Consider the following 27,990-nt stretch of genomic DNA (forward strand, 5'->3'; position numbering starts at 1 on the left):
CTTTATTGAATATACATTTGTTTCTACATAAATACAAACTACGAGTTTAGGGCAACACACCCAACAAACTCCCACTCGAACTAAACTCGAGTGGGGTGTACATTATCATAAGGCAAAGGAAAAATACAATAAACTAGGGCATACACTATACCCATTACATTTCTCTCACTTGCCTTAGACTAATCGTACAAAGCTCGTAGACCTAGACTTTCTAGATGGCCCTCAAACACTTTAGTCGTGAGTGCCGTCGTAAAAGAATCAGCAATGTTGTGCTCCGAAGCAATCTTTGTGACGATCACATCTCCTCGTTGCACTATCTCCCGTATAAGGTGGTACTTCCTTTCGATGTGTTTGCCTCTCTTGTGGCTTCGAGGTTCTTTAGAATTTGCCACAGCACCACTGTTATCACAATAAAGTGTGATAGAAAAGTCCATATTTGGAACGACTTCCAAATATGTCAAGAACTTTCTAAGCCAAATCGCCTCTTTTGCTGCTTCACAAGCTGCAACATACTCAGCCTCCATGGTGGAGTCAGCGATGCATCATTGTTTGATGCTTTGCCAAACTACCGCTCCTCCGTTAAGAGTGAATACTGACCCCAACGTGGATTTCCTTGAATCATTGTCTGTTTGGAAGTCAGAGTCAGCGTATTCTATAAGGATCAAATCCTTAGTGCCATACACGAGCTTGTAGTCCCTCGTTCTCCTTAGATACTTGAGGATTCCCTTAACAGCAGTCCAGTGATCATATCCTGGGTTGGATTGATACCTACTGACCATCCCTATTGCATAGCAAATGTCAGGCCTAGTGCACAACATAGCGTACATCAGACTGCCCACTGCTGAAGCATAGGGTACGTCTCATATCCCAAACTTCATGAGGTATCCTAGGATATTGTTTCTTAGACAGATGAATTTCATGCCTGAAGAGCAATAAGCCTTTCTTGGAATTCTGCATCGAATATCGAACAAACATCTTGTCGATATAAGTTGCTTGAGACAAGGCTAACGTTTTGTTCTTGCGATCCCTTAGAATTTGGATGCCAAGAACATACTGAGCTTCTCCCAAATCCTTCATTTGGAACTCAGTAGCTAGCCACTTCTTTATGTCAGTGAGGTATCCTACATCATTCCCAATGAGTAGGATATCATCCACATACTAAGAAGGCTACAGTGTTGTTGACGATCTTCTTGTATATACAAGGCTCATCAACGTTTTGGTCAAAACCATAAGATTTGATCGCAGTATCAAACCTTATATTCCAAGATCGAGATGCTTGTTTCAGTCCATATATGGACCGTTTAAGCTTGCAAACCTTTTGCTCTTGACCTTGTGCTATGAACCCTTCGAGTTTAGACATATAAATACTTTCTTCAAGATTGTCATTCAGAAAGACAGTCTTGACGTCCATTTGCCATATCTCATAGTCATAATATGTGGCAATGGACAAATGTATTCTGATGGACTTAAACATAGCTACAGGGGAGAAAGTTTCTTCATAGTCCACCCCTTCCCTTTGTGTGTAGCCTTTTGCCACAAGTTTCGTCTTATTGTTGTCATTTTTTGTCCTATTATATTGCTTTTTGGTTCGCTTTATTTTTTTTAGTTGTATTATTTTGATTATTATATTGTAATGATTAATTTTATTTTGCATCATCATGCATTTCACACACATCCACAGGCCTCCTACCCGGGCTTTACCTCTTAGAATTCGACCTTCGTGGAATTTCGATTCTCGTGTAGGCGCATGAAATTCTCCACTCAAGTTGACCATACTGCCAAAGCATATGAAAAATTTGGGGGCCATTATCCCCTAGGATGCATTAGTACATGACTTCACATTTATATTCTTATTGTGTTTTATGTGGGTTGTTATGTTGTTCATGACATATTGTTTTTAAATAAAAAGATTAGGGTCAATTTGGGGTTTTAACCATAAGGTTTTGAAATGAACCATTTTTTCCCCTTTGGAAAAAAGGAAAATAAAAAGAATCATTTAGCTTTTATTTACTCCTATTTGTTTTGTTATTTTTTTGTTTTCAACATGCATCTACATCACATTTTACTTCCAAGTGAATTTAGAAGTGTTGCCTCTCAAAGGGATTTTAAATGTCCCAATGAAGGCCTACAAAAATCTTCAAATTTATTCACTTCTATCCAAAACTTAAGAGTTCGGCTTTATAACCCTAGAGTTTGATTTTATGTACATATTTATGTTTCTCTCTCTTAGGGTGAATTAGAGTCTACCATTACATTTGCATGCAGTTAGAATGTACTAATTTATCATGGGGCAATTTGTAGCATATTTAGATAACAATCTTTTTCCTCCTCAAAGAAAATCAATTAAAAAAAACATATTCTTCCTATGCATCATTCTGCATGGCCATAACATAAATTAAAAAATATCTATCTTTTGTATGCATCATTTTACATGTCTATATAATAAATTAAAAAATTTATCGTTCTAATGCATCATTTCATATGTCTAAGTATATATATTAAAAAAAAGCAATATTTTCACAGGCATTGTTTCGCATAATCATTTAAAATTCCCCTAATTGGTAATCCAACATGCATGACATCGTCTCATGCATATCAATTTCTATCTTAAAAAAATCAAAATCTATGCATTCTCCATCACATCATAATTAACACGAACTCTTAGAAAAAATAGCTAAAGAACCACATATTTACTATTCTTTATATACAAGGTACATAAAGCAGCATAACATGGATGAACTTAATGGTGAGCTAATAAAAATTAGAGACGAAATCTACGAATAGGTCATGGAAGAATTGAATACTGAGCTAAAGAAAATAAAATACGAGATTCAAGAATAGGTCATGGAGGTGCAGGATGTAGAGCTAAACAAGATGAGACAAGACATCGATAAGATTCAGGGTCAAGTCACTGAAATTTTCAATGTCTTAAAGAATATTGTTACAGTTGGGGACATTTCTCAATCAAAAAATTTAGTCGAACCTCATTATAATTCATCATCTAGGGTGGACCCACCTCTTCGTCAATCAACAGAGGGTTTCCCCCAGCATAATTCGTCACATGAAGCTCAGCTTTCCAAGAAATGCCAACAAGCTCGTACAATCGGTTAGGTTGAATTCACATTCCAAGATGGGTAAACATCAAAGGCCAATTACTCAAATAATTCAAAAGGTAAAGAAAAAGAAAATGCTACCAATGGAAATGCTGAAGAAACTGCAGGGAATAGAAGAACAGAACAATTGCCAGTGTCTTTATTATATTTAATAAAGAGCCACATCGTGAAAATAATAGAAGCTCTATTAGAAGAAAAAAATAAAGTCCAGACAGTAAGCTCAAAGCGCAGGTGGAAGCACGAACAAGGATTTGTGGTATACAATCCTTCTACAGTACCTATAAACTCGTTATTTTTGCAGTATGAACCACAAATAAGATCGCCAACATTACCTCACAATCATAATAGTCGGAGGCAACTAAAGCGAGAGAGCTTTCATCCAATCCCAATATCCTATACCGAGCTGTTATCCCAATTGCTTCAAAGTCATCTATTAGCTTCAATACCTGTAGAACCATTGCAACCGCCTTATCCAAAGTGGGACAACCCGCAAGTCCGCTGTGATTACCATGCAGGAGCTGTAGGTCATTCAACTGAGAACTGTACTTCACTGAAGCATAAAGTACAAGTTCTAATGAAGGTAGGATGACTTCGGTTTTCAAAGGAAGATGACCCACACATGAAGCACTAGAATCATGAGTGCACGAGACTATGAAAATCAATGTTGGCCTATTGCTTTGCATTATCAACAATGTCTATTTCTTCTTTGAAGTAATCTTTGAGATTGCTAAGATTGAAAGATAGCGAACTACTCATAGCTTGCTAATGTTAAAACGACAATGAAGTTTTTATTCACTCATGATTTAGCTAAGTACTTGTGAAAAAGAATGTGAGTGTGTGGAAATTGAGCTTTTTTTTTTTTAAAGCAAAGTCATACATTCACTCATGCATCACTCATATCATATCATTGGTTGAAAAAAAAGTTTTCTTTGAAAATGCTCTCAATAAAAAAGGGAAATTGCATGTTTTGAGATTTTCAATAATAATTTAATGTGTCCTACTCTTATCATTCTTGTTAGTTGAGACTTTATCAAGAATCATAAACCAATTATAATAAGTCATAATTTGGAGGAAACAAAACAAAAATGAAAAAATGAAAATGAAAAAATGAAAAAGTGAAAAAAGAATAATAAAAAAAAGTTGTGAAAAAAATGAATGTCCTCAAAGTTCTCAACGAGATATAATCTTTTTCAAAACTCAACCATTTTACCAAGCTTTGTTCTCGAGCTAAAACCTAACTTTATGCTGGCCTTCTTATTTCTTCTCATGTGCGAATCAGTAAACTACTAAATTTTCATGTTGGGGCAAGTATGCCTTTTTGAGGTGAGAGTCCAAAATTACTCACTCCCTATAAAACCTTGAGCCTAGCCTGCTTTAAGTATAATCTACCTTGAGCCCAGCCTACCGATATATGGTAAATATGGACAACATTGAGAGTTGACCATTTACTGCAAAAATCATTTGCTCAGTTCGTCACATACAATTTTTGTGATGAATATCAATATTTGTCTACTTATCATAAAAGCTTTTTGCTAAGCCCGCCACATCTAATTGTGTGGTAAACGTCCAAAAGTATCCACCTAGTGTTACCCTGGGAACTTTGAAGGTAATAAAATAACATTGGACTCTTATGATTTACTGCTTCATAAATTAGTATTTGTAGTTGCACAAACATCTCCCTATTTTGAATGCCTTTTATTCATACCTAATTTTTTTTTTCTTCTCAAATCTCTTCCGTCTTGTTTTCCTATCTAAATCCGTTGTCTCTTATCTTCCTGTGGGTAAAAACTGATTCAAAGACTGATGATATTAGTTTTGGGAATTGGGAAGTTAGCGACCTGACAAATAGTCTCAAGATATCAATCTCCATTAATGAGTTTTGTTTGGGAATAATTTTATCATGATACTGAAGCAACATCAGCAAAGAAATAATTTGGAACAATGCTTAAGGTTTCAAAGGGCGACTACACATGATCAACTTTTGTTTTGTTTTGTTTTTAATGTGATTGCACTCTATTTTTTTTTTATAAAGAATATGTTTGGCCCAAAAACAAAAAAAGGAAAAACAAAAACAAAAAAAGGATAAAAAAAAAGAAATGTCAAAGGCCATGACAATTCTTTAGTTCAATGACTGGGGCAATTAACATAGGTCAACAATAGCAATTTCAAAGGCTTCAAGGTCTTCTTTACAAATTTTTAAACTGGGGCAAAGTCGAGCATGCTACATCAGGGCAAAATTGTAATTGCGTTATATAAAGCTTTGAGACCAAGGTCATCTTCAGACTGAGATTGCTAATTTCTCTTCGCACAAAATCTTTCAATTTTGAGAAGTCTTCAACATTCACAAAGTGTACTCTACAACTCTATAATGAGCTACACTTTGAGAAAAAGAGAGGTCATGTGCATTCAAAAGTGATTGCATCAAGCCTAAAAGACGAGCTTTACATTCAAAGTAGACCACGACAACATTTCCGTGAAGAATAACATGTGGTTAGAAAGATGATTTCGTCAAATTTCTCCAGCTAAGCTCAAAGAAGAAGTGAGGTACATGAGATGAACTCTTGGTGGAGTTACGCAACCATTTTTCAAGGTTATATATCTGAAGAAATTGAATCATTTCTACTATTCTATTCATTTGATCATGCTCCAATCTCTCACCAAAGCTTTTAGAAACATATTCTAGTCTCTTATTGTTCAAGAGATTTGACAAACATCCTTGAACTCTTGGTTTCCTTTTTTTGAAAAGGAAGCTCGCTGACTTTTCTCATCATTAAGCTTGATGGAAAATCATGATTTCCATCCTCCATTGCTCCTAATGTCAAATTCATTTTCTTGTATCTGACCTTCTTGTCAGTTATAAGGCCGAGGTTATGAAGCAGTTTAAAATCAATCAAGACATACAATGCTATGAGTTACCTTTGATTGTTCTTTAAACTAGCACATGAGTTACCTCTACAAAAGAAACCCACCAAACCTAATACGATTGAGAAATTACCTTGATGTATATATCTCTAATCAAATGAAGGCATTCATTAAAAAAAAAAAAGCAAAAGCAAAAGAAAAGGAAAAAGAAAAAAGTTGACAAAGTTTCCTCCAATGTTGACAATGCTTTTACTCATTTGATTCTTTGCTAAATAATTGCTAATAAGAAGGATGAGAGTAGACAAAAGATAATATCTTTGCAAAATATGGAAAAACTTATTGTTCTCTCAACCACATTTTTATAAATCATGCATTTACATCACTTGCATATATATTCTTCAAAAAAAAAAAAAAGTTTTCACATCATGGTTAGATTATGAAAATTTAAGTATCTTGCATTGTGCATTCATAATCACATTCAATTGTCAAAACAAAAATTAGTATCATGCATACATGTTGCATTCTGAGCTTTCGATAGGCTGTACATTATTGCATTATACATTGAAGATCAAATTCATTGGTTAAGCTAAATAAAAAACAGAACATATATTGTCACACATTTTCAAATGGTAAAAATAAATGCAAAATAAAAAGGAGCATCATTCATGACATTGGGGCAATACGCATTTGTAGATGCACCCATACATCATAAGATAGTTGCATCAGAGATCGCGTAGCAGCTTCCCCTGGAGCCTCCTACGAATCTCTTTAGCTTTTCCTCGACCTTTAGAGTTAGAGATAGTTGATAGGCCACACTCAGCGATAGGGTACCCGATCTTCATTAGCTATTTCTGGCAGGAACTCTTTCGTTTACAAGGGGACACAATTTAATATGAGTACAACTTTCCACCGCTTCCATTCCTATCTCATCCTTTATGATATCCGGGCATTCTAGTCGTTAACTCCTCTCGCCGCTGCGGCCGTTTCTAGAACCGACCAACGTCTCACCTGCACAGGTACCTACGTAGTGTAGTGTCGGTTGCCATGATGAATAGAATTGGTCTGACCTTTTGCTTGGATGTCAGACTCCCGCTACGATAAGTACTCTATACTTCCATTGGAAGTTTGCATTTGCATGAACACGTGATTTTTGTTAGTCTTATCGTCATGCGTCAAGTGCATATCTCATGCACTTAGCAAGTATAAAATAATCTCTAAACCCGGCACTTAGGTAAAGAGCTTTCAAGTAAATCAAATCACTTCACTTTTTTCTAGAAATTGCTTTTTAATCTGTTCGAGGTGGTTTCTATCTCACACGTGGCACATCCGGTTGGGAGAAAAACACTTGGCTTTATGTTTGTGAAGCTAAGTTTTATCACCTCGATATTTTGACTCTCTACCGAGCCGACGTCCGTTATGGTCGAGTTGACCAAGATCTCCTTTGGTCTCGTTCCGATACTTCGTTTGAACCAACCTAGATGTGTCCCGCTTAGCCTCATATTCCGACAAACTCCACGACAGCACGCCGTGATTCAAACTTGCCTTAGATGGCTATTGAGGCCTTATCAGGAATCCTGTCGGAGACCTTGCCTATATATAGAAACCATTTACCTCTATCCCAGGTATGCGAACACTATATTTTCCCTCGAATACAACTCGAATTCTTCCTCACTTGGGCGTTAGAGTGTTTTCTCTTGCAGGTCTCCTGCTCAGCAAAATTCAGCTCATCCTCAAGGTCATCATTCAGTCCGAGCCGAGCTCGTAAGCTTGGTAATTTTTTGTGATCAAACATTTATCTCCGGTTAAATCGAACCCGATCTAAGTCGAGGTCGAAGCCTGTGTTAAAACCATGTCTGTTGCATTTAAAAAAAAAGGGATTTTGTTTTTTTAATAAAAAAAACTTGATTTTTTCCCGTTTTCCCTCGTCAAACCCCTAGCACGCGGCATTCCCCACGTATTCTTCATCCATTTTTCTTCTCTAGTCTCTTTTGACTTGCCCTTTGTTACCGTTGCTATTTTACGTATACAAGGAGGTAGGAGCACACAGAGGAGGAGGAAGACAATACAGATGCCAAAAGTAAATGGATTGTTGATGTTGTTTCTCAAAACCCAACTTTCTCTCTCTTCCAAACACCCATTTTCCATTTTCTTTCTTTTTTTTCCTCTCTCTTTTCTCTTTCTTTTATCTCTCTGCCACTCATCTTCGTACTCCCTCTTTTCTTCTTCCTTCATCTCACTCTCCTAAGTCCCTATCCCAAACTCACCCCATACTTACAACTCTAGCTAACTCCACGAACGGTGGCAGCAACTTCCGGCCAATGTCTAGAAACACCCGACAACATATCTGCAATCTAAATCCTCCAAATCCGCTTCGGCAGCGAACTACAGAACCTTTGACGAGGTAAATCGGCACCTAACACCATTCACGCGACAGTTTCCGACAACTTACCTCCCACGAACCAGATCTCAATTGACTGGCGGTGGCGCGAATAGCAACCTCCGTCGACGATCCACTCCGGCGACCTCTACGAACGGTGGCGGCACAGTAGATATCGGCGACCCGATAGCATACATTCGCCGCATTTTCAGGCGACCCACGCGAGCATCGACAACACTCCGGCCTAGTAACTCCAACCACGAGTTTCGACGACGAGCGCGGATCCGATAGCATGACCCCGACGAACGGCAGATCCGAACTTGGTGGCAGCACAATGTTCCAGTGAAGATTTGAAATCCTGCGATCTCACGACCCGGACGACCTCCAACCACGACCATTTCTCCTCCGGTTACCTTCATCTATCCTTTTGGTGGGTTACGAAGAAAGGGAAGTTTTTTTTTTTTTTTCTTCCTTTTTAAACAAGGAAACGACCTTTACTTTGTAATATTTTTTTTTAAATAAAGATAAATAAAAGATGTTTTAAAATGAAGGATTTTATTTTAAGTTTAAATTTTTTTTCTTAAATGCAAAGTAAAAAAATATTTTTAAAGATTTTGCTTTCAAGGTAAAGTTTCTAAATAAGTTTCTAAATAGATTTCTGAAAAAGAGAAGAGTAAAAGTTTTTTTTTTCAAATAGATTTTTGTTTTAAATGGGAGTTCGGTAACAAGTTGAATTTTAAAATAAAATTCTTTTAGTTTCCTTATTTTAAGTTTCTTTTTTGGAAAAGCATCAAAGATTCTGCTTTGATATTAAATATCTTTAAATAGTAAGTTAAGTTTCTTTAAAAAAACAGGGATTTTTTTTTTAAGGAAAGTCTTAAAATTGAAGTATTTAGGAAGTAAATGGATGGTTTGAAATAAAATATGACTTTTGTTTTAAAATAAAGAAAATTGTTTTTTTTAACTAAATTTTGTGTTAAGATAAAATGAATTTCAAATTTCAAATTGTTTTAAAATTGTTTATTTTTAAGAAGATTTCGTTTAAACGATTTTTACTAATAAAAAAATTTTCGTTTAGAGTTCTTTTTTTACAAAGTTTAAAAATAAAAGTTTGTATTTAAAAAAAAGAATACTAAATTGCAATCTAATATGTTGACATATTGGTAGGAGGTTTGAGTGTTAGCACTTACGACACAAGTTCAACCTTATAGATGAATGAAAAGAAAATAGCTTAACAGAGAAATTTGTCTAATTAATTATCATTATTTTATTAGAAGTTTATAGCATTTTTTTAGTACAACATGTGGGGGTGAGAAATCGAACTCACAATTTCTTAGTTGGAGATATATGCTCGCTTTGGCACGGGAGTATATAGCATTAATTATTAAAGATCCAAAACTTGATTTTTTAAAAAGCTTCAAAATTTGAAATTTTAATGATTAATAAATGTATTATTAGCCTTAAATGAAAATCAAATTATTAGCAAAGTATAAATTAAAATTCTATAATAAATGTGGTAGAAGAATGGAATTTTGGTAACAAAAAAATTCTTATTTAAAGTTCGAAACCTAAGTGTAAATGTTTATTATAAAATTAAACATTTATGAAATATAGATTCTAAAATTGCCCAGGAAAATTTCCGAAGAAAGAACATCTTTTTTAACTTTTAACAAAATACAAAATAAAGAATTTGATACAACTCTGAGGATGCAAATTTTTTTAAGAATTTTTATTAGTTCAACCAAATTTTTTTTAATGAAAGGAAAAAAAACACAAAGAAAAGCTCAAGGGTAAAAAAGTAAATTGAGGTGATTGAAAGGGGTTGATTCTAACTTTCTAGAACGACAACGACACGACAAAAATGCTAAAACGATGACGTCTTGGTCGGCTCTCCATTTCTCATTAAATCAATGAAAGAAGTGAGAATAATATCTCTCAAGGAGAGTCAAACTGATTTTTGGTGGGCACCAATAACCAAATATGCTCCTTGACCTAACTATATTATTATTTAAATTGAAATATACTATTTGTCTTTTAATTCACCATTGATGTCCTTTTCTTGTTCCAATTTTTTAGTGTAAATGTTCCTTTTTTTTTTTTACTCTTCAATTTTAATTTTTGGTTTCTAATTTTTTATTTTTTTAAAATGAAAATTGTTGGGTAGGATTTTTGACGAGGTTAAGGATTGGCTACTCATATGAGGTGGATGTTTGATTAGCCAAGGTGATGACCTGCAAAAAAAAAAAGAAAAAAAAAATACTTGCATCGGTGTAATGCTTAGCTACGTACACTCGAAAACTTAAGTTAGTACCTAGTCTGAGCTGGTGTCGACCCGAGCTTAGTTAGACTGCAAATAAATTACGTATCTTAAAGAGGAATGCCTTTTATAAGAGGAGCTTTGGAAACGTCACCCTACCATTTTGGCGCTTCGTATCTAGTGTTTGACAAGATTTTACGTTGGAGCGGATGGGATATGAATCCCGAGTGGAAGCGGAAACATGTGTTCTTGGATTATCCTTTTGAAATTGAAAATACAATAAAAAAACCAAAATACAGGGGAAGAAATAAGTTTTTACCTTTGAAGAACTCCTTCTAAACCGGTATCGACACCACCACTTGATCTTCTTTGCTAAGTCTCTTGGTAGAGAATCCGAATTGTGGGATCCTTTTCGGGTTTTGAAAGCAATGGGAAGAAGAGAGAGTTTTGAGAGAAAAACCAACTTGTGTAGGAGAACCAACATTAGAGATGTAGAACAATTTTGCATCTCTTTTAACGATGTGGTGGGGAAGTAGTCACCACCTCATCACTTGCCACTCCCCGCCAAAAACTCTGAAGGGAGTGGTAATTTTAATATTTAATTAAAATAAAATTAATTATATAATTAATATAATTATAAATTATTATTATTCATTGAATAATTAATCCATTAACCAAATATCATATATTTGATTAAATTAATATATGAATCATATTCAAATATATTTTTCTCCTATAACCTATAGTCTTATGCACTTTAATTTTAATCTAATATGAATCCAATTCATATTAATTATTATTTTAATCTTATTCAAATATTTTTCTCATAACATATAGTATTAATTTTTAATCTTTATCCAAAATTAATATATATTTATATAATGTATTAATATACATTTCCTATTTTTAACATTTCAAATTCTTTCAAAATCCGATCATCTTTTTACCCATTGTGAACTAGCAGGAGACCTAATGGACATATAGATCAGAAGCTCCAACAATACGAGGTTAATTGATTAAACTCACCATTAACGAAATTAACCAACATTCGTTAACTGCGGATCACTCAACTAAAGACCCGTAGTTGCACTATTCTCATTGAATAATATTTTGTGTTTACGAAAATTGACCATTGACGGTAAGTCAATACTTCACGAGTGTTCGTAACTACAGTTGGGTCAAATTAACGTTTTACCCCTAAGTTACCTCTTCTACCTCAAGTGCCACTGATCCTCTAATGAACAACATGTTTATGGTTTGACCATTACGAGCTAGTGAGAGGGTGGGGCCCCTTGTTTAAGTCTCAGAGTCAATACTAAAGAGAATACTCATCTACTGTCCTAAAGTTGGGGATGAGTGAATATCATTTTGTGAAGTTATGTTCTCAGCTCTCCACTCGGTCTTGTCCTCAAAATGGTAGGAATGTTGAGTCGGTAACTTGGATCACTCTCACCCATAAAAATCAAAGGACGAGCCCTAATGGCATGAGTCGATAACTCACTCAGGATTGAGATTGAGTTACCTGATCATTCTATTGAAATATTAATCTTTTAGTTAACAGTGTTGCAGTTAAAGATTAATTATTTCGCAGTCTAGTCTTATACAAACTCATTGTATAGGATACCCCTACTTGCATGTCTCCACATGAATAACCTGGATAAAGTTGTTTGTAACTATTACAAAGCAGGTTGTATACGTAGTGTTACTAGGATAAGGTATCCAACCTTATCCATGTACTATAGACCATTTAGGTTATTATTGAAACATTATTCACTTGTATATGGAATATATAATGTATAATTATTATATATTGTATATCAAATATATATTATATATTAAATATACCATATATCAGTTATATACTGTTCCAAATACATTAAATAATCTTTTGATCTTAGTTTATTAGAATATGAGTAATGCAAAGAAATAATAAGATAACTCTTTATTGAATAATTTGTTCATTAATTACAAATATATGAGCTAAGGGCACCAAACTCAACAGGGGCATCCGAGTTTTTAGCTCGGTGCCATCTAAGGCTTCCGTACAATCAATTAGAGTGACTTTGTTTGGCTACCTCTCGTCTTTGGCTTGTCTAAATTGAGGCTTGGGCATGTATTTTCGGGTGAAACTGATACGTGACAGCCTCTGATTCTACATACAACAGCAAACAAATATGTTAGGTGACTACTTTTAACTTTCCGTTTATGATAAATAGAAAAGTTGTTTTATGATAGTATTTTAGTCCTTGTTTATTTATCAAGAATTAAAAAGATAAAAGAATTAAAATGAAAATCAATTTCTTAGTCATTTTTATTTGATTGCAAAATTATTGGTTTCTTAACAACGAGACTAAATATTTCATCATAATCTACGCCTTTTTTTTATGATAACCCTTTGCTACCAAATGGGCCTTATACCGAGCAACACTACCATCGGGATGCCTCTTAATACGATATACACATTTGCAACCTATTACATTATTGCCGACAGGCAAAAGAGACAAAACCCATGTACCTTGGCGAAGTAAAGCATCATCCTCTTCAAACATAGCTTGCTGCCAGATTGAAAGCTTAGAAGCTTTTGCAAAAGAGGATGGCTCCAACTCAAAGTTTGAAGAGACAGCTGCAACAAAGGCTTTCTTTTTGGAAATACCATATTTTCCTTTTGTTTGCATAGGGTGAGCATTCACTACCAAGGGAATATATTCACAAGAAGTGTGAGGCACGAGGGGTAAATCATGACCATTAGTATGTGTATCAGAATCTAAACCAATAACATTATCAATAGGAGAAGAAGAAGAAGTAATTGGCAAGTTACCAAAAATAGGAGAAGAAGAAGTAGTAGGTGGTGAAGAAGTAGGATTGACCGATGGAGAAGAAGTAGTAGGTGGTGAAGGTAGATCATGTATTTGAGAAGAAGAAGAGGTAGGATTGGCCGGTGAATAAATAGAGGAAGAATTTGTAGTATGAAAAAGAAGAGAAATGAGTGGTTGATAAGGGTAAAGGAAGGAGATATAAGGTTAAGAGAGGAATTTGGTAAAGTGACAGCAAAAGGGAAAAATGACTTATGAAAAATGACATGTTGTGAGGTGTATAGTTTCACATTTCTCATGTTGTAACATAAATAACCTTTGTATTCTAAGGGATAACCAAGAAAGATACATTGAGAAATTTTGGGTTGTAATTTGTTGGAATTATAGGGCTTAAGTAAGGGGTAACAAGCACATCCAAAGGTTCTAAGATCAGAGTAATCAGGAAACTTGTTAAAAAGAAGTTCAAAAGGAGATTTATGATTGAGGGATAAGGAGGAGAGTTGGTTTATCAAAAACACAGCCGCGGCAAAAGCAAAATACCATAAACGTAAAGGTAAACTAGAACTAGTCATAAGAGAAAGAGCAACTTCAACGATACGTCGGTGTTTGCTTTAGGCAACACCGTTTTGCTCAGGAGTATAAGCCCAAGATTTTTGGTGTAATATGCCATGAGAACCAAGAAAAGTAGTAAGATCATGATTAAAAAACTCACCACCACCATTAGTACGAAGAGTTTTAATACGAACAGATAATATATTCTAAAAAAAATGACTTGAAACGTTTAAAAGTAGTAGAGACTTTAAATTTATGCACAAGAGGTAAAACCAAGTATATTTGGACATGTTATCAATGAAAGAAACATAGTATTTAAACCCATTTATAGAAGATTCAGGAACAATGCCCCAAACATTACTATGTATAAGTGGTAAAAGATAAAAAAATATAGTATGTGAATGTGGACTAAAAAGTTTATGCATCTTCCATATAAGCAAAATTTACAGACACATGAAAGGGAAGTATAAATAGGTAAATGCAACAATTTCAGAACAGAATTGAGAACTTGAAGGTGAGGGTGTCCTAACCGATTATGCCAAAGAGTAAAAGGAGATTTAACACCAACATGAACAACGGGGGGCTGGCCAATATGAGCAACAGAGGTAGCAGAGAGAGGTTGGGGAGTGATGGGATAGAGGTCAATACTAGGCCCGCAGAATAAAATTTGGCCTGAATGTTTGTCTTGGATAAAAAAATGGTCAGAATCAAATACAATTATGAAATCATTATCAACACAAAGTTGATAAACAGAGAGTAAATTTGTAGCAATAATTGGTACATGAAGAATATTGGAAAGTGAAAGAGAATGAGTAGGAGTATGGATAGTACCACAGCCCGTCTGAGTTATGGGTAGTTCATAACTCTCCAAAAGAGAGTTGTTCTAGTAATTATTTGGGTGATTTGATACAAAGAAATGTCAAAGTGTGTTTGTTTTAGCTCTTAAACATCATGAAAAATCTTAGAAATCGAACTTCTAACTAAAGCCTCTTGTTTTGAGTGCTTTGGCTAAAAATTGCACTAAACTCTCTTATTTTTTGGCTTAAATGCACAGGTTTGGAAAAAGAAGAAAAAGCATGAAGAGAGTGCTAAGTCCAAAGAAGAGTAGATGAAGCATGTTCAAAGCAGAGTAGACGAAAGCTGGAGCATGGATTTACAGTACAGTTAACGGCCCAGACACAGGAATTTACCATTCATGTATAATCTTCAACTAGGTGCTCTAAAAATGGGACCTGATATAAAAGGGACATTTAACCCTAGCCGTCACACACAGATCCCTATAGATACCCATTTTAGAGTGTTGGAAAAGACAAGGAAGAAGAATCTCTCACCATTTTCGGGGAAGAGCTGACGATAGAGGAGGATATTCGGCTGTTGCTTTAGGCTGTCATTTCCATTCTCGGTTTTCCTCTATTTTCTTGAAATGGGTTGTATCCTCTCTTTACCCATTGTATTTTCTTCTTCCTCCATGAGCTAAACCTCATTTTGGGGGAGACTTACATGCGGTAATTGATGAACAACCAAAACTCTAGCTAATTTTATTCGTTATTAAATAGAGTTGTGTTTACTTCTTAATCCTTACTAAACATTGTTGGCCGCTCTGTTTTGTATGCTAGCGTCTGTATGATCAGGGATGGCTTACGGGTAGCTGACTTGCTCAATTTGTGATTAGCTACTTTTTTTCTAATAGGTTCGTAGATACTCAGGAATGAGGTCCCCTAATTAATCATGCTTAGAACTTGTGTATATTGTTTGGATATTTGGCAACGGGAGTTGTGGGTATCCATGTTTGGGTGTCTCGGAAGGGAACCATGTTGAGTTGAGCATTAACGAATGCTTTCGTGCTAGAGCATAGGTTGGTAGTTAGTAAAAGCATGTTATGTCTCCCCTGCTTCTCCATATCTGCGAACCTCATTTTCGCTATTCTGTGCTGTAATTTTTTCTGGTTGTCAACATTTCTAAAGTGTGTGGGGATCATTTACTGTTTTGTTTATGTTATTTTTTTTACATTCAACATAACCATTGATATTTTCTTGTTTTTACATTTTTGGTATCTGCGACTATAGTTTAAAATATAATCCGAAGTCCCTATGGATTCGACCTCGTTTCATGCTACAATCGACAAATTTTGTGTATACTTGCACGTGTTGTCAACACGATTGTGTGGACGCAACAGTAGTGACTGGCCATTACCAACTAATACATTTTCTTCTCCATTCTAATAAGATACTATGGAAAAATTACTCAAATTAGCAGTCATGTGTGAGTTACACCCGGAATCAGTCAACCAGGCTGGTGAAGAGGAACCATTACCAGCAGCTAAATAAGAGTTATTTTGAACGACAACCATTGTTGCAAGTTGGGTTGGCAGATGTCGACCTTGAAAATGGTAACTCATCCTATTGTAAAGTTTAGGGCTGTGTGCCCAAGACGCCCGTAAATTTGACAGGGAATTCGACCATCAGATTGAATGGAAGAATTCGGAGATGAAAATATTCCAGAGGATCGACCACGTCCTTGGTTAACATTGTAGGTAGTAAAATGTGTTCTGCTGCGATCACTATTTTTACCACGATCTCTGCCTTGATTTGGACTTGGAGAAAAATTAGCACATCGATTTTAAGACTGCTGCGATGATGCAAACAAAGCAATAGGCTGAGTTGTGAGAACTTCACGTTTAGTCTACTTCTCAATAGCAGATTCTTCAAATTTCATAAGAATATGAAGTTCTTCAAAAGACAGATTGAGATCTAGTACGCATCGAAGTTTGAAAAGTATTGTACTCCATTGGAAGGTCATTAACAGTGTAAATGAGAAGATCTTCGTCATTAACAATGATCGAAACATTGGCCAATTTATCCTTATTTCTTTGATCCTTTTAACATAAGCATCAATTAATTCTTCAGACTTCTTAGTAATTGACTGAAAATCAGTCTTAAGATTAACCACATTAGTTTTGGATTTAGATGAATAATGTTTCTCGAGCATATCTCATACCTCTTTTCACGTACGACTGCCGACGACATAGGCTAGGACTTTCGGCAAAAGAGTGGCATTGATCAAGGTCATCAGCCCTTTGAAGGGATTGAATCCCGCAGGAAGTGTGTAAACGTTTTGTTCTTGACTTTCCATTTGAATTGAAAATACAGAAAACTAAGAACTGTACAGAGAATTTTAGTACCTTTGCAGAACTTTTCCTTGATCCAACAGTTGGACGCCTCTGATCAGGACTTCCTCGCTATATCTCTGGTGATGATCTGGTTTGTAGGAGTCGAATAGAAGAATTTACAGGGGAATTATTTGAGAGAGAGAGACGTTCTTGGGTGGATCTCAATCGAAAACAAAAACCCTGTACAGGCCATTAATTAAATATCTTATATTTAATTAATTTGAATCATATTCAAATACTCCTCTCATTGTAATCTATATTTTTAATTTTGAATCTCATCCAAATTAATCTTAACTTATAGAATTGATACGAATCTATTTCGTATCAATTATTAATTGAATCTTATTCAATCAATTCTCTCATTTATATTATAATGTATCCATATATACACTATAGTTTAATTGTATCTTATACAATTCATGTATAATCCCCTAATCAATTTGAACATTTCAAAAATCTTCCAAATTCTTGATCCTTATTTTACTAGTGTCATCTTACTGGATCTACAGGCAATAAGCTCCAATGATCCGAGATTAATTAATAAACTCATTAATTAATTAATCAACATTCATTAACTATAAGACATTTCAATAAAGACCTATAGTTGCACTCTTATGCACCGTAGAACAAGTTGGGGTCATAGATATTAGGGGTGCAGCCCAAACCCGCCAAAACCACCAAACCCGCTAAAACCGACCGAAACTGGTTCGGGTCGGTCTATCAAGTTCGGTGTCATAGTTTGTTAAACCGAAGTATTTCGGTTCGGTCGTGGGTTTGTTGGTTCAAAATCGTATAAACCCGAACCGAACCGAAAATGATATTTATTGTTTTTTTATTCGAATTGCAGGTCAGAGATGAGGTGTCTGTCTGCTTCCCTTCCAGTTTCCGCTACACGTGGACCCGTGGTGGCTTCCTGTTGCGCCTTGCTTCCGTCAGTCTTCGTCTTCGTCTCTTCCCTTCCACAGTTGGACTTAAAAATCAAAACTTTAATTTTTCCATTCCTCCTCCTAGAAAAATAAACAATCAAAGATTCAAAATTAAGAATCCGATTCTGATTTATTTTCTATTTATAAAATATTAAATAAGATAATAAATTTAAAGGTTTTGAAGTCCCGTCCATTCATCCTATTCGAAAATTAAGCAAAATCAAAGATTCAAAATTAAGAATCTGATTTTGATTATTTTCTATTTATGAAATACTAAATAAAATAATAATTTAAAAGTTAAAAGATATGAATGATGAACTTTCAAATTTGATTCCGATCTTCTTTTTCTATTTTCCTTTTCTAATTTACTTACCTTCTACTTTCTAGTTCCTTCATCATCCAATATTATTATTAGTAAAGGAAGATTTTGTGTAACTTCAACATTATTATTGTAAAGGATAATTTAAATTTTTAGCATTGAGGGAAAAAAAAACGAAATGGAAATTGGAAAGCAAAAATCGAAAAGAAAAAAAAAAGTAAAATGAAATCAGGCAACGCCCAGAGGGCCAGATCTGCCGGCTCAACCAAAAAATGCATGTCCAGTACCACAGGCCGAAGGCCACACACGTGCAAACCCACCCGCGCCTGACCTGAACCCGAGCCTCAAGCTGTTGCGCACGCGCGCGGTTTACTCGCCACGCCGAACAGACGATCCCATCGGTTTTTTGCCCGGTTCGGCACGGTTTTAGATGAATTTAGCGGTCGGATCGGTTTTTGATATTTTCTTCTACAAATTTTCGGTTCGGTTGCGGTTCTACCACCAAAGCGACCGAACCGAGCCGTTTACACCCCTAATAGATATAATCATTAACAGTAAGTCGATTATTCGCGAGTGCTCGTAACCTCAGTTAGGTCAAATTACCATTTTACCTCTAGATTACTTCTTGTACCTTAAGTACTATTAATCCTCTAATGAACAACCCAGTGATGGTCCGACCAATAATTGGAAGTTGGGTCGACCAATAACTGGAAGTCCCTCTCGGGCCAGTAAAAGAGTGGGACTCCTTGTTCAAGTCCCAGAGTCAATCTTTAAGGGAACACTCATCTACTTTAGTTACGTCCTCAGCTCCCTACTCAGTTCCATCCCTACCCTCGTACACAGGAGTTCGTAACTCACTCAGGATTAAGATCGAGTTAGATGATCATTTAGGTTATTATTGGAACATTATCCACTTGTATATCAATAATATATATAGTTTATACCAGGTACATTAACTGTATATCAAGATGTTCCAGTTACATTAAATAACTTTAGATCTTAGTTTATTGAAATACAAAAAATTCAAAGCAATAAAAAATATCTTTTATTAATAATAAATAAAATGTTTTACATATAACAAACTCAGGAACTCTGGGATCTAAACCCAACACGCTTGATCTTTTGCAATCCAATCTTCAAAGAAGGGTTTGACAGTGCGTGATGCAGTGGTAAAAGTAGTACTTCCAGTAGCTGTTTGGCGTGAAGAAGAAAGAAATTCAGATGGCGCCAATGAAGAACCATCGATAAAGCCGAAAAGCTTGTGTGCCTTAAAAATCGCTGTAAGTTGAAACTTCCATAGAATAAAATTCGTAGCATCAAGACGAATTGAAATCAGATTACGTATATTTGATAGAAGAAAAATTGGAGAGTGAATGTCTTTGTCTAAGTTTCCGGAGGGATTCATGGCAGAGAAAGAAAAGGGGAATGCATGGACTGAGAAATCTTAGAGAAGGCGAAAGCGTGGAAAGGATCAAAAAAGACGCGTGTCAGAAAGAATTTGATACCATGTAATCTTTCACAAATTGTGAAAGTATTGTATTATTTCCCCCTTACTTTTGCTAATACAATTAAAGAGTATTTATAGAGATATACTCTTAACAACTTGTTAATAGAACACAAAACTAAATAAATAATAAATAACAGAAACAAACTAATTACATTAGTTAATAATCGAGACCTGGCAGAGAACAGTACATAAACAGTGGAAGCCATGGCCAAATCTTTGGTCAAACTCTCGTACTGCTTCATCCTGTTGTGGAACCTGAACTCCAATAGAAATTGATTCCTCATGAACCAACTATTGCCGAAGAAAAACCCTCGAGAATCTTCAATTTCAGGACTGAGGTCGGAGTTTCCTATCGAAAGTTTTGTAGAATAGATTTTGTAAAGAGATGGAGAGAGATAGAGGGATATAACACACGAAGAGGGAAGATCTTGATGAGGTTGGTCTTGTTGGATCGGTATGACAACCGTGAAGGGGTGAATAGGGTTTAACAAGAATTTATAAACTTTTTAACACGGTGAGCCCAATTTAAACAATTATGTAAACTTTTTACTAATAAATAATTTTATCTCAAATTAAGCAATAAATTAGAAATGTAAACACCCTAATTAATTTTTCCACCCAAATAATTATCAAGTAATTGAACTTAAAATCAGCAATTAAAAGTCACAATTAATTCTAACAATTAATTATAAATATATTTTAAGCCTCATAAGTAATGCTAATGTGAAGATTCACACTAAACATAATGAACAAATTATAGCACTTAATTTTATGCAACTTATGATAAAGAAAATTAATTGCAAAAGTTAAATAGGAGAGGATTAGAGAAAATTAAATTGATAGTGGTTCGGTAACACTAGCCTGCCCCACTCCTCAAACTCCTCTTGGGTGTTCAATTGAAGAACTCGACCCTTTCTACGATTTAGAGTCCAACTGGTACAATGTTCTTTTCTAGATACCTGCTTTGAAAGTGGATTACAAATCGTCTCGTAGTCTCGAGCCGAGGTGTTTGATCACGGGACTCCTCAATTTTGACCAGTGGTGCCTACGTGGTAGAGTGTAATCGAGGCAAGTGGGACCAACTTTAACCACATGGCCGTGTGTTTTACTCCCTTTAACAAAATTGATTACTCATTAATAAGAAAATGTTATCGAAATTTTAACTTCCAAAAAACTGATCAAACAACGCAAAAACTGATCTCATTCAATGAGTTTAATTAATTAAGAAAAAAGAAACTTCTCCATTTCTCAACAACAACTATCCTATAAATTAATGACTCGATCTCCATTCTTGACAAACCCAGTGAGATAATATTTGAGAATATTGAATTTCATTCGCCTACAACAATGAAACTCCATGGAAAGACACCATCTATTATGCTCTATTATGCTCTAATCTCAACATATTTTTCAACTTATTTGGCGAATGGAGCATCATCATCTGAAGTGGGCTGTTTTTTCATTTTTGGTGACTCTCAATCAGACAATGGAAATAATAACAACAACACTGGATTTGCTAGAGCGGATTATAAGCCATATGGCATCGATTTCTCTAAGGAAATGAAACCCACAGGGAGGTTCACCAATGGCCGAAATGTTGCTGATTTCATTGGTTTGGCTTTATATTTTTTTTCCTTAATTAAATTCGTCTTTCGTTTATATTTTGTTGATGCTGAAAATCGAAGAGGTCTATCTGTCCGCCCTAATATTCTCCGACGATCAAGTTAGTATTCACAAGAGGAGAGAAATGGTAAGCACCTTAGCAGTTTAGTGAAAAATCTATCATTGATCTAATTAGCTGCTTTTCATTTCTTCTCTCTTACGATTACTAACTTGATCGTAAAAAAATATAAGGTGGAGCACCAAAAAAAAACTCGTTGCTATAGACTTATTTGTTCGACGGTCACCATTTCGAACAACACATGGACCTTTCCAATATTCGACTTCAACATATTCGATGATGACAATAACACTAATAATCCTTTGCATTTTTTGTAGTTGAATTTTTGGGGTTCGATAATTATGTGCCACCATTTAAGAATATGTCTGGTTGGAACATTCTCAAAGGCGTAAATTATGCATCTGGAGCTGCAGGAATTCGTGATGAAACTGGGAGAACACAGGTAATTCTCTTTTTTCTAGTTCTCGTCGAGTGAGAGATTGAGTTCGTCGACTTTTGGGATGGTAATAGGTACTTTATCCACTAAGTTGTGCTCGGATTGACATAATAGAATAAAACTTTACTACGCACCAAGTAAAAGTTCTAACTGTCAAAGTGGTTAAGACATCTCTACTCCTTCCTTAGAGGTTAGAGGTATAGCTTAGCAGTAATTGACATGTATTTCTAACCAAAAGATTGTGAATTTGATCCTCCACCCCACGTGTTGTACTAAAAACATGTTTCATCTCATTTTAGACCTTAATGAACTTCACAAAATGAAGTCCTATTTTGGTTTTTTAACATTTTTTTTAGTTCAACAACATTTGTATGTAAGAATGGGGATTTGAATCTCGAATATCTTGGTCTAAGATATATGTATCAACGTCAAGTTGGCTTTGATTCTTTAACATTAGTTTTCCTTAACATTATCATCGTATGATAATCGTAACTATATCGAACTCTTTTATGATTGCAGGGAGAAAGATCAAGCTTCAACAAACAATTGAAAAACCATAATCTTATAATTTCAAAACTCCAACACTTATTGGGGAATAGAATTGCTGCTGAAGAACATCTCAAAAGTTGCTTATATATGGTTCAAATTGGAGGCAATGACTATCTCAATAATTATTTTATGCCACTTTCTTATAAAACTAGCACTGAATTTACTCCTCACCAATATGCAACGGCCCTCAGTAAACAGCTCTCTTGCAAATTAAAGGTTACCCCCTATAAGTATGTGTGATTTATAATGGAAATGAGAATTTGTTCATAGTAAATATAGAGTTGAAATAATCATCGATTTTGGCTTATTTCCTTAACGTTTTCATTTTTAGTTTCTCACTTTTAAAAATTAGGTTGGTTTATAAGAATCCGTTCGATAACGTCCATATTTTTCGTTTATTTTTTTTAATAAAGAAGAACATAACTGTGTTTGGTAATTGTTTCTTGTTTTTTTTCTTTTTTTTTTCAACGTGTTTGATAATTATTTCTTTTTTTTTCTCCCTTACCATTTTTAAATTGGACAAAAAAAAAAGGCAAAAGTTTTATATGAAAATTGATTTTTTCTTAATTAAGTATTCAAAATTTTTACGTTTTATTTATTTTTAAAATATGTATTATGCATTTTATAAGTCAAGAATGATAAAATATGTTTTTATTTAAATTTTAAAAAAAAAACTAGAAAAGAAAACTAAACTTGTTGTTTTCAAAATTTCTAAACAATTTTAAAAGTGTGGTTTGAAAATGAAACATAAATTGAATGCTTATGTTTCTCAAAAACTTAAAATTAAATAAGAAATAAGAAACAAAGAAATGAAAATGTTGCTTAGTTTTTCATTTTAAAAATATATATATTTTTGACATGTTAGTCAACTTTGAAAAACAAATAAATTAAATTTAGTCGAAGTTGATATATATATATGTATTTATTTATTTGTATATGATTTTTAAAATATTTTCTTTTTCTAAAAAAACAAAAGTTTAGAAAGCAAAGAAAACTTTAGTATAAACAAGTTCAAATTTAGAAAATCATCCAATTAAAAAACACTAAAGCTAGATATCAAATAAGGTCTAAAATATTTTGTTCTCCCGTGTTCAATTAGTTAAGACATATATATCATATCATTGACAAATTAATAAGTAATATTGTTCGAGGTTACATTGTAGGCTCTATATGGACAAGGGGCTCGGAAGTTGGCCATTTTCGGAGCGGGACCAATCGGATGTACTCCGTATGCGAGGGCTAACTTCGACACCAAAGGATCTCCATGTGTAGAAGAAATCAACAATGCCATTCAACTTTTCAATATTGGCCTCAAGTCTATGGTTGATGATCTTAATACCAAGTTGACTAATGCCAAATTTATTTTTGTTGATGTCTTCAACATTGGTACTCATGGTACTCCAACTTCAAATCAAGGTAACATATCTTTACTTTCTTTCAAGTATTTTTAAAGTTTTTCTTTAAAAACGTTCATTTTAGTTCTTATACTTGTTCATTTTAAATTCAAAAGGTCTATTTTAGTACCAATTAAAATAATAATAAAGAATAGTAAAGATTAAAGTGAATAAAAGATCAGATGTTTGGTGTGTTTCTCAAAAAAAAAAAAAAAATTGTTTTTTACATTGTTTGTGAGTGCTTTGAAAAATAGTGTTTTATTTTTTAAAAAATTAAGAAAAAAATATTTTTTGATGATTTTTTTAGTTGCTTTCTTGTAATTGATTTTGTGCCGATAGTGGTGCAAAATACATGAAACTTTTGGTTTGTTCTGTAGTGTTTTCAATATGAAAACTATTTTAAAGGCATCTTACCTAACAAGTTTCCTTATATATATATATAGTATTACATTTTCAACCACATTTTCACATGTCAATAGGGAGTGGACACCGACATAAGAGGTGAATCAACATTTTCATATATAGTGTCGTAAAAATTTGACAAAAATATAATTAATATAGACATAATATTAATATTGATAAAAATTGGGTATAATACTTATTTGTTATTTTAAATATTTGTCATATGTACATAATTTTCTAGAGACATCGACCGACATCGACATTTTATTAATATTGTTATAAAAATTGAGACCTCAACACATTTTGATTAAAATCAACATTTAAAACCTTGCTGATCTCGAGTCTCAGTCGAACCTTTTTGACATGATTTTCACAACACTTATATATATATGTGTGTGTGTGTGTGTGGTTGAATGAATTTTTGCAGGTGAAATGGTTGTAGATAGTCCTTGTTGTGAGGTTCCAGCCGGGAAGATTCAATGTGTTCCTCTTGGAAAAGTGTGTGGAAATAGGAAGCAATACCTATTTTGGGACGCAGTTCATCCAACTGAGATTGGATTCATGTCATTAGCAAGTAGAGCCTACAATGCCAAATTTCCCAACGATACTCATCCTTTTGATATCAATCGCCTTGTTCACCTCTAAAATTACCATCTACTTAATAAGGTCGAATACGACATTTACTCTACATTTCTTTGTCGGGTCACGATTTGTTCAAAAGTCCTCAACTGTTTCGTGGGAATTCAAGATGTTCGAAATAATATCATCTAGAATTTCATGTTTGTATTACTTTTTATATCAACTATATTATGATCATCAAAGCAAATATTTAGGGCTTCCTGTTTTTTATTTTTGGTTTTTATGTTTTTGGTTTTTTGTTTTGTTGAACTTTAACTCACAAGCAAGGACAAAACAGAACAAATAAAAGCTGAATGTAATTAATAACAGCAGCCGAGGACTAAACATAGTAGTTGAAACCAAAGTAAGGGCAAAAATTAAAACAGAGAGATAGGGAAAGAGATGGACAAACAGATTTATAGTAGTTGGATCCAAGTATGATCTACATCCACTTTTTCAGGCCATCCACTCTTACTGTAAGTGAGAAATACAACAGCATCAAGAGAAAATGAAGCAACACTCAAAGAAACCGGTGCCTCAAAAACCCCATCTCAAAATCGGAGACATTACAGCTGCTCTTCTTCTTCAATAACCTCACCACCCAGCTTCCTTCTTGAACAAGAAATTAACAAACCCAGAGACGAAGACAGCCCCTCACTCTAGTACAGAAAAACGCTCACCCAAATCACTCTCTACTTTTTCGGCAGCACCCACGACAGAAGAAATAGGGCAGAAGGTTGGGTAATGACCCGAGAAAAAAGACCCGCTTCAAAACGCCAACCCCCAAAAAATTAGGAGTTGATCTGGAAACATTTTCTAAACTGAGTGGGCTCCACCAAGACAATGAGGTGACAGTTAACTGGTCAAAACTCAATGTAGAAAAATTAGCTTCACCTTGACAGTTAATCGAGGTAATTTAAACAAAAGTAGTAAAAGTGGAAATCAAGCCTTAATAAGCGGTGCTCTGAAGCAACAAAGAACTTTGAGAGTTTTAAGGCAACTCTCAAGTTTCTTAACATCAAGGGTCTTGGTTAAGGCATCAGCTGCATTATCAAGAGTGTTAATCTTCTCTAGCCTTATCTTCCCTAGCCTTATCTTCCCTTCTTATACAATGACCCTAATAAAATGAAATCGGACATCTATGTGCTTAGTCCTTCCATGATACGTCTGATTTTTTGAAAGGAAAATAGCGCTTTGACTATCACAAAAAATCACAGCTTGATTCTCTAAAATTTCTCCAAGCTCTTCAATTAGTTCATAAAGCCACAAAGCCTCTTTAAAAGCATCTGTCACAGCCATATATTCTGACTCTATTGTTGACGGTGATACAACTGATTGCAATGAAGATTTCCAGCTGATTGTATTTCCCAAATATGTGAACACTAGCCCAGTTAAAGATCTTCTTCTGTCTCTGTCTGAAGCATAATATGCATCCACAAATCCCACTAATTTCCCCTGTATTAATATCTGATTTGTGTATAAAAGACTTTTCATGACTGTTCCCTTCACATACCTTATTATCCATTTTACGACAGCCCAATGTTCTTTCCCCGGATTGGACATATATCGACTGACAACACTAAGAGCATGAGCTAGATCCGGTCTTGTACATACCATAAGATACATAAGACTTCCTACGACATTTGCATAAGAAATAGAACTCACCTTTTTTTCTCCCTCTGGTGTTTGAGGTGATTGACTTGCACATAACTGAAAGTGATTTGCTAAGGGAGTACTTACTGATTTACAATTCAGCATCTTGAATTTATCAAGCATTTTCAAAGAGTATAGGTGTTGAGAAAGGAATATAGTCCCATTTTTCTTATCCCTTTTTATGTCTATCCCCAATATTCTTTTGGCTTCACCTAATTCTTTCATTTCAAATTCTCCCTTCAAATTATCTTTAAGTTTAGCTAATTCAAGTTTATCACTGTAAACAAGAAGCATGTCATCTACATACAGGAGAAGATATATGGAAGGCTTATCTTTGGCATGTTTGAAGTATACATAATGATCTAACATGCTCCTATTAAAGCCACAAGATAACATAAATGAATCAAACTTTAAGTACCATTTGCCTAGGAGCTTGTTTCAACCATACAAAGACTTTTTAAGCAAACACACTTGATTTTTTGTACCTTCCTTGACAAATCCAGTCGGTTGTTGCATGTAGATGACTTCTGATAGGTCTCCATGAAGGAATGCTGTCTTAACATCTATTTGCTCCAATTCTAAATTATAGGCAGCAACTATTGACAATAGAACTCGAATGGAGGAATGCCTAACAACCGGTGAAAATATCTCTCCATAATCTACTCCTTTTTTAGTAAAACCCTTTGCAACCAATCTAGCTTTATACCGAATTGGTTGTAATGGATCAACATCGTGTTTTAACTTAAATATCCATTACATACAACTAGCTTTTGGTTAGGCAGCTTTTCAACTAATTCCCACGTACCATTTTTATGAAGCGAGTTCATCTCTTCTTGCATAGCAGATTTCCATTTTTCTCTCTCTAGAGTTCACAGTTTCTTGGTATGTTAAAGGTTCATCTCCAACTTGATCAATTTCAGCTGCAAGGGCATAGTGAACCATACTTACATTGGCATATCTAATGGGAGGTCGTATTTGCCTTCTCTGCATATCAGGAGTAAGGTTATAGTCTTGAACGGACTGAGGTTAAATTGGAATAACAGTAGGTACTTCAGTAGGCTGTGCACCCATATCAAGTTCACTAGAATTGTGTGGAACAACAATGTCTGTTGTTAGAGTTGGTAGTTCCAATTCAATTTCAAGATTTTCTCTACTTGCATTATCTTGACTGTTTTCAATTGGTATCTCTTGTAAGGCTATTTTGGATTCATCAAAGGTTACATCCCTACTTATGATACATTTTTCTTCACCTTTTTCAATACACCAAAGTCTATAACCTTTAATTCCTTGAGGATAGCCTAAGAACAAATATTTTTTGGCCCTATTATCCAACTTGCCATCTTTTACATGTGCATAAGCAAT

General features: G+C 34.6%; 1 protein-coding gene and 1 long non-coding RNA gene across 5 annotated transcripts; one reads left to right on the forward strand and one right to left on the reverse strand.

Moving 5' to 3' along the window:
• Positions 1-12,572: 12,572 nt before the first annotated feature.
• On the reverse strand, positions 12,573-17,318 carry LOC148208121 (uncharacterized). 4 transcript variants are annotated; one of them, XR_015788721.1, is made up of 4 exons: positions 17,156-17,318; positions 16,972-17,048; positions 13,125-16,602; positions 12,573-12,761 (listed from the first exon to the last, which is right to left on the reverse strand). It is a non-coding gene; the product is annotated as an uncharacterized LOC148208121 (long non-coding RNA). The 4 variants fall into 4 exon arrangements; XR_015788722.1 differs by lacking the exon at positions 16,972-17,048; XR_015788723.1 differs by having other exon boundaries at positions 13,125-16,599; positions 16,972-17,318.
• A 3,891-nt stretch (positions 17,319-21,209) lies between these two features.
• Positions 21,210-25,017, forward strand: LOC111013501 (GDSL esterase/lipase At1g29670-like). The gene is made up of 5 exons (XM_022287948.2): positions 21,210-21,507; positions 21,894-22,018; positions 22,532-22,777; positions 23,725-23,977; positions 24,785-25,017. Exons 1-5 carry the CDS (start codon positions 21,243-21,245, stop codon positions 25,000-25,002), a joined length of 1,107 nt encoding a protein of 368 aa, XP_022143640.1. The 5' UTR covers positions 21,210-21,242; the 3' UTR covers positions 25,003-25,017.
• Positions 25,018-27,990: the final 2,973 nt, after the last annotated feature.

Source organism: Momordica charantia, assembly GCF_013281855.1.
Source record: "Momordica charantia cultivar OHB3-1 chromosome 11 unlocalized genomic scaffold, Mcharantia_2.0 BLBB01000011.1, whole genome shotgun sequence".
Lineage (NCBI taxonomy): Eukaryota > Viridiplantae > Streptophyta > Magnoliopsida > Cucurbitales > Cucurbitaceae > Momordica > Momordica charantia.